General features: G+C 46.6%; 1 protein-coding gene across 1 annotated transcript in view; it reads left to right on the forward strand.

The window, feature by feature from the left end:
* LOC126443031 (zinc finger protein 497-like) overlaps positions 1 to 12,356 on the forward strand; it is a 115,536-nt gene that overhangs the window by 28,852 nt on the left and 74,328 nt on the right. Inside the window, exon 2 of the mRNA XM_050090877.1 lies at positions 4,327 to 4,386. Coding sequence (XP_049946834.1) covers positions 4,327 to 4,386 — 60 coding nt within the window. The remainder of the gene's footprint in view (positions 1 to 4,326; positions 4,387 to 12,356) is intronic.

The following is a 12,356-nucleotide window of genomic DNA, read 5'->3' on the forward strand; positions in this document are numbered from 1 at the left end:
ACTCAAGAGTATGCAGATAGAAACAGCTATTCTCGCATCCGTGATGTTGTTGTTGTTGTTGTTGTTGTTGTGGTCTTCAGTTCTGATACTGGTTTGATGCGGCTCTCCATGCTACTCTATCCTGTGCAAGCTTCTCCATCTCCCAGTACCTACTGCAACCTACATCCTTCTGAATCTGCTTAGTGTATTCATCTCCTGGTCTCCCTCTACGATTTTATACCCTCCACGCTGCTCTCCAATACTATGTGATCCCTCGATGCCTCAGAACATGTCCTACCAACCGGTCCCTCCTTCTGGTCAAGTTGTGCCACAAACTCCTCTTCTCCCGAATCCTATTCAATACCTCCTCATTAGTTATGTGATCTACCCATCTAACCTTCAGCATTCTTCTGTAGCATCCGCGATAGGCCTAAATTAAATCGCGTACGGGCACCGGAAGCGGAGATGGTCGATCACAAACTGGGCGGAGCCCGACGTGTGACTTGCTGGGTGCACACACGGGTGACAGAGCGGCGTGTCGCCGCCACACGGACGAGTCCACCACGAAGCTCAGTTCTGCGTGCTCTGCACTCCGGGAGTGGGCCCAGCCATGTCTGCCTGCCTGCTCTGCAGAAGTGTGCAGTAAGAATACTGTGCGAAGCTGATACCTGAACATCTCGCAATAGCCGCTTCAGGGACCTAGGTGGCCTTATACTTAGATGACAGTGCACAATATTAGGTCGGTGCGTAAGTTTGTAGCGTGCTCGTTTCGCGTGTCGGTATCGTTTTGCTGTGGGTTTATTTATAGATCGTCAGTTTTAATATGTAGTTCGGTGTTGCTAATTGAGTTTTTAGTGGTTAATAGAAAACAAAAGGAGAAGAGAAGAAAAGAAAAGGTTGAAAATGTGGGAAGAAATGGTGAATAAAAAGGGGGGTTTTAAAATCGTTAATGACCGTGAAAAAGGGAAAAGATGAAATGCAAATCGGACTTCGATTTACAGAAAAGTTATCGCACTTCGTGATTCGGAAAAGCTATTGTTGCGGTGGTCCTTGTGGCGTTTCTGAGAAAAAGTTAAACTAATTTCCACTACAAAAATTATTTGAAAGAGAACAGAGAATAACAAAATGTGATTAACAGGGGGAAATGGCATAGATAAGAGTTCATCCTTTACCATGTTAACACGACTTCTCTCGTATAGAGTCCAGGTCTTGTTCTCCAAAAATCTCCTGCTTCATTTCTGCGTGAAGAGTCGTAGCTGCTCCGAAATTTTGCAATAAATTTCACTGTCCAGGAATTACTAATGTATGCAAATCAAAATCATCTTGATATTAAATGAAATCTATTTTATGTTGCTGCTTCCATCCTCCAAATTTCATACAAACTTCCACAATACGTCTGTACATAAGTTTTTTCGTCTTCATCCAACCAAGACTAGCTAATAAGTAAGTTAAGCTTCCGCTCTCAAGAGACAAAAGAGTTACAATTTTAGTACCTTCATTTTCTTATATATTTTCTCTGCCGTCGAGCGCACATACCGCTGCGACGGTATAATTTATATCTGAGGGAGCGAGTGTAGCGCGGCGAAATTCAAAGTCCCGCTACAAGTTTATATATTGTCATTTGGAGGTAGTGTGTGGCGCTGTGGATGCTGGGAGTGGCGAGCGGAGAAAGAGACACATTTGCGACGTGTTCTTCTGGTTGAGCTCAGTAGGGGGGTGACAGCAGCAGAGGCAGCCAGAAACAGGTGCACCACGTGCGGGGGTAGTGCCGTCGGGGCAGAGCACGGCAGTAAAAGGATTTTCCCACTTTGAGAAGGATTTTTTTTTTAATGTTAGTTACCCTCCACGTTCGGGAAAATCTTTAGGGTTCGATGAAAATCGTGTAGAAGCATTAATCCCCAATGATACGCGTCAGTGCATTTGAGAACTTGCCGTGTGATTAACTGCGATCGTTCCACCGTCGTGTGACATTTGGGTGTGGTGGGAGAGGTTCAAAAATTAGGTGTCCAGGTACCGCGTTCTCCGAGCTAAAATCACAGAGTCGGCGAGCGGCCGTACGTGCGTCTCTGCTCGCTCGCCGTCGGTCGGTCTGTGGACGACACGGGCCGTCCCTGTGCTGTGCTGTGCTGTCGTGTACCGTGACTGGTGACCAGAAACGGCGTCTTTATGCTAACGTAAGGACGAGGAGAAGTGTCTGAGGACAAGTGAAGTGGCAGCTCCCCGTTCAGAGACCTGCGCACATTCACGGGAGGAACACGTACTGTGTTAATGACTTTCCTGGAGACTAGAAATCTACTCTGTAGGAATCAGCATGGGTTTCGAAAAAGACGGTCGTGTGAAACCCAGCTCGCGCTATTCGTCCACGAGACTCAGAGGGCCATAGACACGGGTTCCCAGGTAGATGCCGTGTTTCTTGACTTCCGCAAGGCGTTTGATACAGTTCCCCACAGTCGGTTAATGAACAAAGAGCATGCGGACTATCAGACCAATTATGTGATTGGATTGAAGAGTTCCTAGATAACAGAACGCAGCACGTCATTCTCAATGGAGAGAAGTCTTCCGAAGTAAGAGTGATTTCAGGTGTGCCGCAGGGGAGTGTCGTAGGACCGTTGCTATTCATCACAATATACATAAATGACCTTGTGGATGACATCGGCAGTTCACTGAGGCTTTTCGCGGATGATGCTGTGGTATATCGAGAGGTTGTAACAATGGAAAATTGTACTGAAATGCAGGAGGATCTGCAGCGAATTGACGCCCGGTGCCGGGAATGGCAATTGAATCTCAATGTAGACAAGTGTAATGTGCTGCGAGTACACAGAAAGAAAGATCTCATATAATTTAGCTACAGTATAGCAGGTCAGCAACTGGAAGCAGTTAATTCCATAAATTATGTGGGAGTACAAATTAGGAGTGATTTAAAATCGAATGACCGTATAAAATTAACCGTCGGTAAAGCAGATTCCAGACTGAGATTCATTGGAAGAAGCCAAAGAAAATGCAATCCGAAAACAAAGGAAGTAGCTTACAGTACGCTTGTTCGCCCACTGCTCGAATACTGCTCACCGGTGTGGGATCCGTACCAGATGGGGTTGATAGAGGAGATAGAGAAGATCCAACGGAGAGCAGCGCGCTTCGTTACAGGATCATTTAGTAACCGCGAAAGCGTTACGGAGATGATAGATAAACTCCAGTGGAAGACTCTGCAGGAGAGACGCTCAGTAGCTCGGTACGGGCTTTTGTCAAAGTTTCGAGAACATACCTTCACCGAGGAGTCGAGCAGTATATTGCTCCCTCCTACGTATATCTCGCGAAGAGACCGTGAGGATAAAATGAGAGAGATTAGAGCCCACACAGAGGCATACCGACAATCCTTCTTTCCACGAACAATACGAGACTGGAATAGAAGAGAGAACCGATAGAGGTACTGAAGGTAGCCTCCGCCACACACCGTCAGGTGGCATGTGGAGTATGGATGTAGATGTAGATGTAGATCGCAATTATTTTCTTCACTGCTATTGGTCTTTATGTACATTCAGTTTGGCACTAGGCTTCATTTATGTATGAACCATCTTCAGTACCGTATTTATGCACTGCCGTGTGGTTCACATTTTTTTTTTTTTTTATTGTGCATATAATTGTTGTGCAGCATTTGATATTGTAGTTTCTTCTTTTCCTATTAACTCAGCTGTCTTCTGATGACAATGTTTTTAAATGTGCCAATAAACGAAATTGCGACAGTCTTCCCACAATGCATTAAGTGTCTCATAATACGAACAAACGAGTGTGAAGTATTCTTTGAGTAAGTACCATAGTAACAATGTGAGCAGGTTAGCATTAGTCACGTTGTGTTGACAGTATGCTTTATACAGAAGTGGCCAGCAGTGGTCGGTTACGACTGTTAGATAGTAAGTTGACTCGTGTCGCGTCCCTGAAGGCTGTCCTCCAGTCGGACTCACGGAACACACTGCACGGATCATTGGTTGAATGACTTTTCGTGACCTCAAAAACTCGTTTGGATGGAAGAACTGTCCTATTAGTAAATTTTATACGGAGCTGTAAATAGTTGCCGTTTTTCCTGCAGGAATACAAAATCGCAGTCTGCCCGGAGTGAGTACAGTCCGTATGCTCGGTGCGTCATCTCCTCTTTCTGTGCTCCTCCAGATCCGTATTTTGACTGTAATTGGTGCTGTGGAACACTGCCTCCCCCTGACTGTTTTAATTTCTGTCACAGTCTAGGTCACATTCAGATTAGAGTAAACGCTTCAAATTCCACATAATTATTTTACTTGGGTGTGCGGTAGTTTAATTTCTGTTACATTCGGATCGTTCTGTTTTCTCTCGCAGGTCACCGACACGGCGGAACTGCTCCGGCGGCCGGTCGAGATATACGTCAAGGAGGAACGCGTGAGTAAGCCCAGCCCATGTTTCTCACTTTCGTTCTTCGCTGGCCTTTTCACCTGCAGCTTACAGAACTATTGGCTCTCCACACTGCTCACTGTTGCGACCCTGTCCACACGACGAACGGCAACCATAAGGAGCGAAGTGCACTTTGTACACTTAAAAGTATTCACAGTCGACTAAAAACGACAAACAAATACCGCCAAGTTCTTTGAGAACATTTTTGCACGTTACCCCATACCTTTATCCATACCTGAGCTTACAGAGGTATCTTACTGCAACAGCAGTACTCCTAGACAAGTAACGAGTTGTGTGAGCACCAAATTTTGCTGAAACTACTCCCCACGTCATGTCATCCCTTTATGCCCTCACCCTGCTAGGGGGTTCTTACTTCACAGTGTTATTATTATTATTGTTATTACTATTACTACTATTACTATTATTTTAGTTGCTGGTGATTCATGTTCCAAGTTTAAGATTTAGGAAAAAAGGGCACATAGTTCTAATATATAAAATGGATGCAATTAATGTACAGCATGTCTTATAAAAAGTGAAAAATGAGTCTGTTCCTTTTGTGAACTAGAACTATGCCATTTTTTATATAAATGATTAATGGAAAATCTCATATAAAGATGTGAAACAAATACTAACAAAGAGTTAGAGGGGCTGGCCAGTACTTAGCTCAGTACAACCGATAGATACACATAAAACAGAACAGAAAATTTACATTCCTAGCTTTCGGAACTTTGTTCCTTCGTCAGGGAGGACAGAGGGGAAAGAAAGGGAAGAAGGGAAAGTGGATTTAGTTACTCACAACCCAGGTTCCCTGTTGCTTCATAACCTGGGTTGTGAGTAACTAAATCCACTTTCCCTTCTTCCCTTTTTCCCCCCTCTCTCCTCCCTGACGAAGGAACAAAGTTCCGAAAGCTAGAATACGTAAATTCTCTGTTCTGTGTGTTATCTATCGGCTGTACTGAGCTGAGGTAAGTACTGGCCAGCCGCTCTATCTCTTTGTTACCATTTTTATATACACTGCTGGCCACCGTAAATGCAACACCCTGAAGGAAGCATCCGAATCAAGTGAAATTTATACCATGGGTTTGCAGCGATGAGATATGCAACTGATTAGAATTTCAGCGCAGACGCACATCACGCGCGCCTGTGGCGCCACCTCATAGCGCCATTTAAGGCTTGGCGATTTCGTCGAGTGTACGTTCGGCACGTGTGGTTGTTTCACAAGACGATCAGTTATGCCTCGTAGACAACAGCGAACATCGTTTGATCAAGTATCCGAGCTCGACAGAGGAAGGATAGTGGCTTACCGAGATTGTGGAGCATCATACAGAGAAATCTCTAGTCGTGTTGGACGAAACCGAACAACTGTAATGTGGATATGTGACCGTTGGATGCAGGAGGGTACGACGGACCGACGTGGTCGATCGCATTCACCTCGGTGCACCACTGCACGTGCTGATAGGCAAATTGTGCGCATGGCAGTGACGGATCGCTCAGTGACATCCCGAACCGTAGCACAGCACATCCAGTGTCTGCGCGTACCACTCGACGCCGTTTGCAGCAGAGTGGTCTGTCCGCAAGACGTCCATTGCTTCGTCTACCACTGACGCAGAACCACAGACGTCTCCGTCGCCAATGGTGTGATGACAGACGGATGTGGACGGCAGAATGGAATGACGTTGTCTTTACTGACGAGGCACGCTTCTGTCTGCAGCACCACGATGGTCGGATTCGAGTGTGGAGACACCATGGAGCGAGGATGCTGGACAGCTGCATTATGCACCGCCACACTGGTCTTGCACCGGGTATTATGGTATGGGGCGGTATTGGATATTACTCTCGCACACCTCTAGTACGCATTGCCGGTACTTTAAATAGCCGGCGCTACATATCCGAGGTGCTGGAGCCAGTTGTCCTTCCTTACCTTCAGGGCTCGGCCACAGCCATATTTCAACAGGATAATGCTCGACCACACGTGGCACGCATTGTCCAAAGGTTCTTCGTCAATAACCAGATTGAAGTGCTTCCCTGGCCGGCTCGCTCTCCGGATCTTTCGCCGATAGAAAACATGTGGTCCACGGTTGCTCAACGAGTGACCCAGATTACATCCCCAGCTGCCACACCAGATGATCTTTGGCAACGTGTGGAAGCTGCTTGGGCTGCTGTACCCCAGGAACACATCCAACGTCTCTTAATACCGAGACGTGTGGCAGCGGTGATCTCCAACAATGGCGGCTACTCTGGCTACTGATTCTGGCAGGAACCACATGTCACAGACGTCTGTAAACGTAATCATTTGATACTTGGTCAACATGTTATCTACAAAATAAATCTTGTTGTGCTACCTCTTGTCTTTCTTGGTGTTGCATTTACGGTGGCCAGCAGTGTATAAATTTCTCTATGTACCTCGGTCGTACTTTTTGTGTGCTTTCGTGTGTTCCTTGGTGCCGATAAAACAGATTGACGTGTACAGAGGGGCGATTCAGCTAGTGTAAATTGTCGGTCTCTCAATCTGTTTTTACAAAAAATACATACAACATGTAAATTTTTGGACATATTGTGGCATACTAAACCATTACTAAGCCTCTGAAGATAAATAAATTTGTCAAATCTGGTGAAGCAAAATAAAAATGTACTTGTAACAAACAACTGAATTTTATTCTGAAATATACAGGTTGAATCAGCTAAGCTTGCACTGCATATATTGCCAAACTGGAAAGTGCTATTGATGTGCAGTTTCCACAGAATGGATCGGTAGTCGAGGTCTCGTATTCTTAGCCAATAAAGAAAGTGTAATAATACTGTCGCAGCAGAAGCCGAGTAGTACCGTGGTGTAGTGGTTATGATACTAAACTGTTGCACGGAGGGTCGTGAGTTCAAAACTCACCTCTGCTGTACAATTTTAATTTCTATATTCGGTTTAAGTACATTCTAGAAGTATCCACAAGTGTCAAGAATCATTGTACTGGAATGTTCTGTAGCTGTATATATACTGTATGTGTTCTGGCCAGAGGCAGTTCGCTTCGCACTCTTGTATGTGCAAGTGCTGAATAAACCTTCGGTAAGTGAAGTTAGTGTTCATCATTCAGCTAATTGCTCCTCCTCCTACGTGACATTATTCTGGTGCAGGCGCTGGGTATCGGAAATTGTGATAGCGCACATTACCGACGGCGCAGTGGCTCCCATTCAGCCACAAAGTCAAACGCCCCATAGAGAACATCACGCACGACGACCAGGCACTACCCTGGAAAGAAGTAGTTACCTACCTAGGGTTAAAACTGGATAAAAATCTGACATTCACCCACCACATCAGAGGGGCCAGAAACAAGGGCTCTTTCAGTTATATCCACTCCTTAAAGGCAGGGGACTCACAGTACCTGCCAAACTCAAAATTTGGAAAACGATGATCCTGCCAGCCATGCTCTACGGATCAGAAGCGTGGAGCATGGCTGCGGACACCAACCTCAAACAGTTCGAAAGTATCCAAAACAAAGCCTTCCGAATCGTTGCTGACGCTCTGTGGTTCTCGAGCAATGAGGAGATCAGAGCAACAGCAACAGCCCTCATTCTATCATCTCATAAAACAAAGATCATTTAAATTCTATGAATCGTCCAACGCATCACCACACCAACTCATCAACTCTCTGGGAAGGGATGAAAACCCTGACCAGAGAGCACCGATCACTACCATCCATCGCCAATTCAGGCGATAGTGATATGAATTCATACGCAACAATACACTTACATCATCATCATCATCATCATCGCCGCCGCCTCCACTAACATCATCTACCCAGGGGAAAAAACGACCCCCAGCCAGTTCCGTATAACCCCCGAATCCGCACCACCAAGGGTCATTTCGTGAGACAGAGCGTTTTCAAGGACGCTGGTTCTTCAAACACGTCATGGGTATAGACCCAGCCATTTCACGTCCCACCAGGCCACGACAGAGCCGCCGTTTTTGGCGAGAAACCTGAGTTCGAGCCATATTCGACAGATTGCCGTCTACCAGAGACAGAACGAGAAGAGGACGTTACGATGGCGGCAGCTGTGTGCCACCACGTGAGGCATCCTTCTGGGTTCTCTGGTGACGATGGCCGAGGTCCAAACAAGTGGCTGAAGAAACCTGAGCATATAGCCAAATTTAATGAATGGGATGACACCGTGTGTTTGGCTAACGTATTTTCCTACTTGGATGGCACTGCCAAGCAATGGTATGAGAACAACGAGGGGAAGTTCACAAGCTGGGAAGTATTCCAGGCGGAAGTGCGCGAGTATTTCGGCGACACACAACGACAGAAGTGCGAGGCTGAAGGTAAAGTCCGTGGCGCAGCGTCCAGGAGAGAGTGCAGCATCTTACACTCGAGACGTCTTGGAGCTGTGTAAAATACTGTATCCTAGAATGGAGGAGGAAGGTAAGGTTGCACATATCATGAAGGCTGCTGCTGAGGACATGTATCCTGAAGGTGGTTTGTACAGCAGACGACTTCGTAAAATGGTGCCAGTATATGGAGACAATGCATCAAAAAACGAATTACACGCAAGGAGTTTGAACGGCTTCCAAACGTCGTATCGATGTCTGTGATGCAGGAAGCAACTGATTTCACAAGAGTTTATCAGATAGTGAGAGAGGAAGTTCAGAAGGCACTCGGATTGCACGGCAAGCCTAAAACAGAGACCTTCAAGAGGTCATAAGGGAGGAAGTGGAGCAGATATCGAACCCAATCTATCGTCCTTCATTTCCCTCTAAAACGGTGGAAAAGTAGAGACCCGGGCGGAGTTATGTTCCTGCAGTGCCGCATGAGGATCCTGTTTGGGCACCGAGGAAGACTGATGTCTGGAGGACCCAGGATAACCGACCAGGATGTTTCCACTGCGGACGACCGGGACACGGGGTGCGCTATTGTCGAGAAAGGCGGCAGGTATTTGATGATGCCCGTGCCAGAAGACAGCAGACCGATCTTAGCTGACACCAACTTCGGGACGACGAAGGCGAACAAGATGATGTGGGTGCAGGGTGCCGCAAGCTAGCCGCCGGAGAGAACGGTCCCCAACACGCCGATTGAGGTCTCCGTCACCGTTTAGAAGCTCCAGCCGATCACGTAGCTGCCGCAACCTGGAAAACTAAAGGGTAGAGGTGAGGCCGCCGAAGAGAAAAATCCTCCGCTGTCGATCACTACAAAAATGATAGGAAACTGAGTCGATATCTTCATCGATGGCCGACCACCCCGAGCTCTTGTGGACTCTGGAGCATCATATTCAGTCATTTCGGAGAAGTAGCATTGCCAGTAAGAGAAAACCGTATTCGTCAACAACAATACATCTCTGCTGAAGGTGGCTAATGGGAAGATGTATACCATTCGTGTGGACTGTGGGTGTAAGTGGCCGTACACAGAATTCCTCATCTTACAAGAGTGTAGTCATGACGTCAGTATCTGGTGGGACTTTTTGAAAGCTTCTCAGGCAATTATAGGTTGTGTACTTATATGGATACGGCGTCTGTTCTTTCGGACATGTCGGATGCCCACATATTCTCCGAACTCTTACGGGTCTCGGTAAGAATGTCTTCAACGAGTAATGAGTATGTTGGGGTGAGACACTACAAATGTAGTGTGTGGACATACTAGTTGAGAATGTGGGCCTCGCGGGAAGCGTGCAAGGGAGAAGTCCCTGCAGTCGCACTTCCCCCTGTGCCCTCGGTGGCTCAGATGGACAGAGCGTCTGCCGTGTAAGCAGGAGATTACGGGTTCGACTCCCAGTCGGGGCACACATCTTCACCTAACCCTGTTGTTATATATATCAATGCCTGTCAGCAGCTGAAGGTATTAATATAATTCTAATTTCATTATAGATTGTGGTCACTCAAAGATTGAGATACTGTGAACAGGAAGACGCGCATCCGAGTGTGTGCAGACTGTGTGTGCTGGATGAAGTGATCACTCCTGCAGTCTGCACTAGAAAGGTGACTTTCACATGTCGTGAACCCGTGGATCTTGTAGTGGAACGTAAGAGAAGCATACCAGTGGAGAATGACTTGGCCATCCCGCCCCCTGTCGTCACGTTTGAGAATGGATTCGATGAACTGTGGACAGTTAATTGTCGCCGAGAACCGCAGATCCTTCCAAGACACACGTGCGTAGCAAACACGCTGAGCCGTTAATTGAAGAACAGCTGAGCCTCATAGAAACCTACCATGCCAAGTCTGTGGGCAGATGAGTGCTACTACTAAGAGACGAGATCTTCTAGCTCGACTATCACGAGATCTCACTAAAGAACAACAGAAGCGGCTACTTGCCATTCTCCAAGAGTTCTCTGAATGCTTCAGTCCACAAGTGACGGGCAAATTAGACAAATCGATGGTGAAGCACCGGATTAGAACTCGAGACCATCAACCAAAAAGCCAGAGAGCATACCGTGTGTCAGCAATGGAACGTCGAATAATTCGCGACGAGGTAGAGAAAATGGTCAAGAATGACATCATTCAGCCTTCCCAGAGCCCACGGTGGTCACCAGTGGTTCTCGTCATGGAGGAGGATGGCAGTTGGCGCTTTTGTGTTGATTACAGGAAGCTTAATAAGACAACTAGAAAGGACGTTTACCCTCTCCCACGAATTGACGATACACTAGACCGTCTGAAGGGGGCCAAGTTTTTCTCAACCGTGGACATGTAGTCGGGATACTGGCAAATCGAATTGGATGAGGCTGATCGTGAGAAAACTGCATACGTATCCCCTGAGGGCCTGTAAGAGTTTGGGGTAATGCCGTTTGGTTTGTGTAATGCACCAGCAACTATTGAATGGATGATGGATAATCTTCGTCACCTGAAGTGGTCAATGTGTCTTTGTTATTTAGGTGACATTATAGCGTTCGCAGAGACATTTGATGAACATATAAAAAGACTCCTGGCCATTCTTAAGTGTCTTCAACAAGGCAGACTGAAACTTAATCCAGGAAAGTGTCTCTTTGGAGCAAAAGAAATCGAAACACTTGGACACCTTGAGTCAAACGAAGGTGTGCAGCCAGACCCAGAAAAGGTGACATCTATAATGGAATTTCCAATTCCTAAAGGTATCGGAGATGTGAGAAGCTTCCTCAGATTATGTTCTTATTACCGTCATTTTATCAAAGACTTTTGTATCAAAGCCAGGCCACTCCAAGAATTGTTAAAAGCTGATGCAAAATTTAAGTGGGGTGGTGCTCAACAAGATTCTTTTGATGTGCTGCGAAAAGCTCTGACGACTGCCCCTGTACTTGGTCTGTATGGTGAGGGAGCACCCACAGAACTACACACAGGTGCCAGTGGGTATGGGATCGGTGCTGTTCTGGTGCAAATTTCGGATGGAAAAGAGAAGGTTATGGCCTATGCTTCTAGGACACTTACAAAAGTCGAGGATCTGCAAGAGATTTCTCTGGCCAGGTTTGTTTAGGAGTGTCCGTCGCTGTGTGTCGCACTTTCGAGAGTGCCAGAGGAGAAAGGCAGTTCCTCAGAAACCACCTGGCCGACTCGTACCAGTTCCACGAGCCAAAACGCCTTTCCAGCGTGTTGGGATTGACCTCCTCAGATGATTTCCAACGTCTGCTAGTGGCAGTAGATGGATTATTGTTTGCACTGATTATCTCACATGCAATTCAATTACAAAAGCCGTGAAAACAGCCGAAGCATCCCAAGTAGCCAAATTCGTCACGGAAGACATCATATTAAAACACGGTGCCCCGAGGTCGTTAATTACAGATTGAGGGAAAGTTTTTCAGTCGAATCTCGTGACAGAGATAAACTGTCGGTGTAAAGGGTTTACTGAATGCCTTAATGAGTCCTCGGCCGACACGCTATCAGTGTTCGCCAATGTCGAGCAGAGCAGCTGGGACGAGGCGCTGCTACCTTTTGTGACGTTTGCCTACAACACCGGCAAGCAAGACACCACAGGATTTATGCCGCTTTTCCCGGTACACGGGCGTGTGGC

This window comes from Schistocerca serialis, unplaced genomic scaffold, assembly GCF_023864345.2.
Source record: "Schistocerca serialis cubense isolate TAMUIC-IGC-003099 unplaced genomic scaffold, iqSchSeri2.2 HiC_scaffold_1420, whole genome shotgun sequence".
NCBI classification, from domain to species: domain Eukaryota; kingdom Metazoa; phylum Arthropoda; class Insecta; order Orthoptera; family Acrididae; genus Schistocerca; species Schistocerca serialis.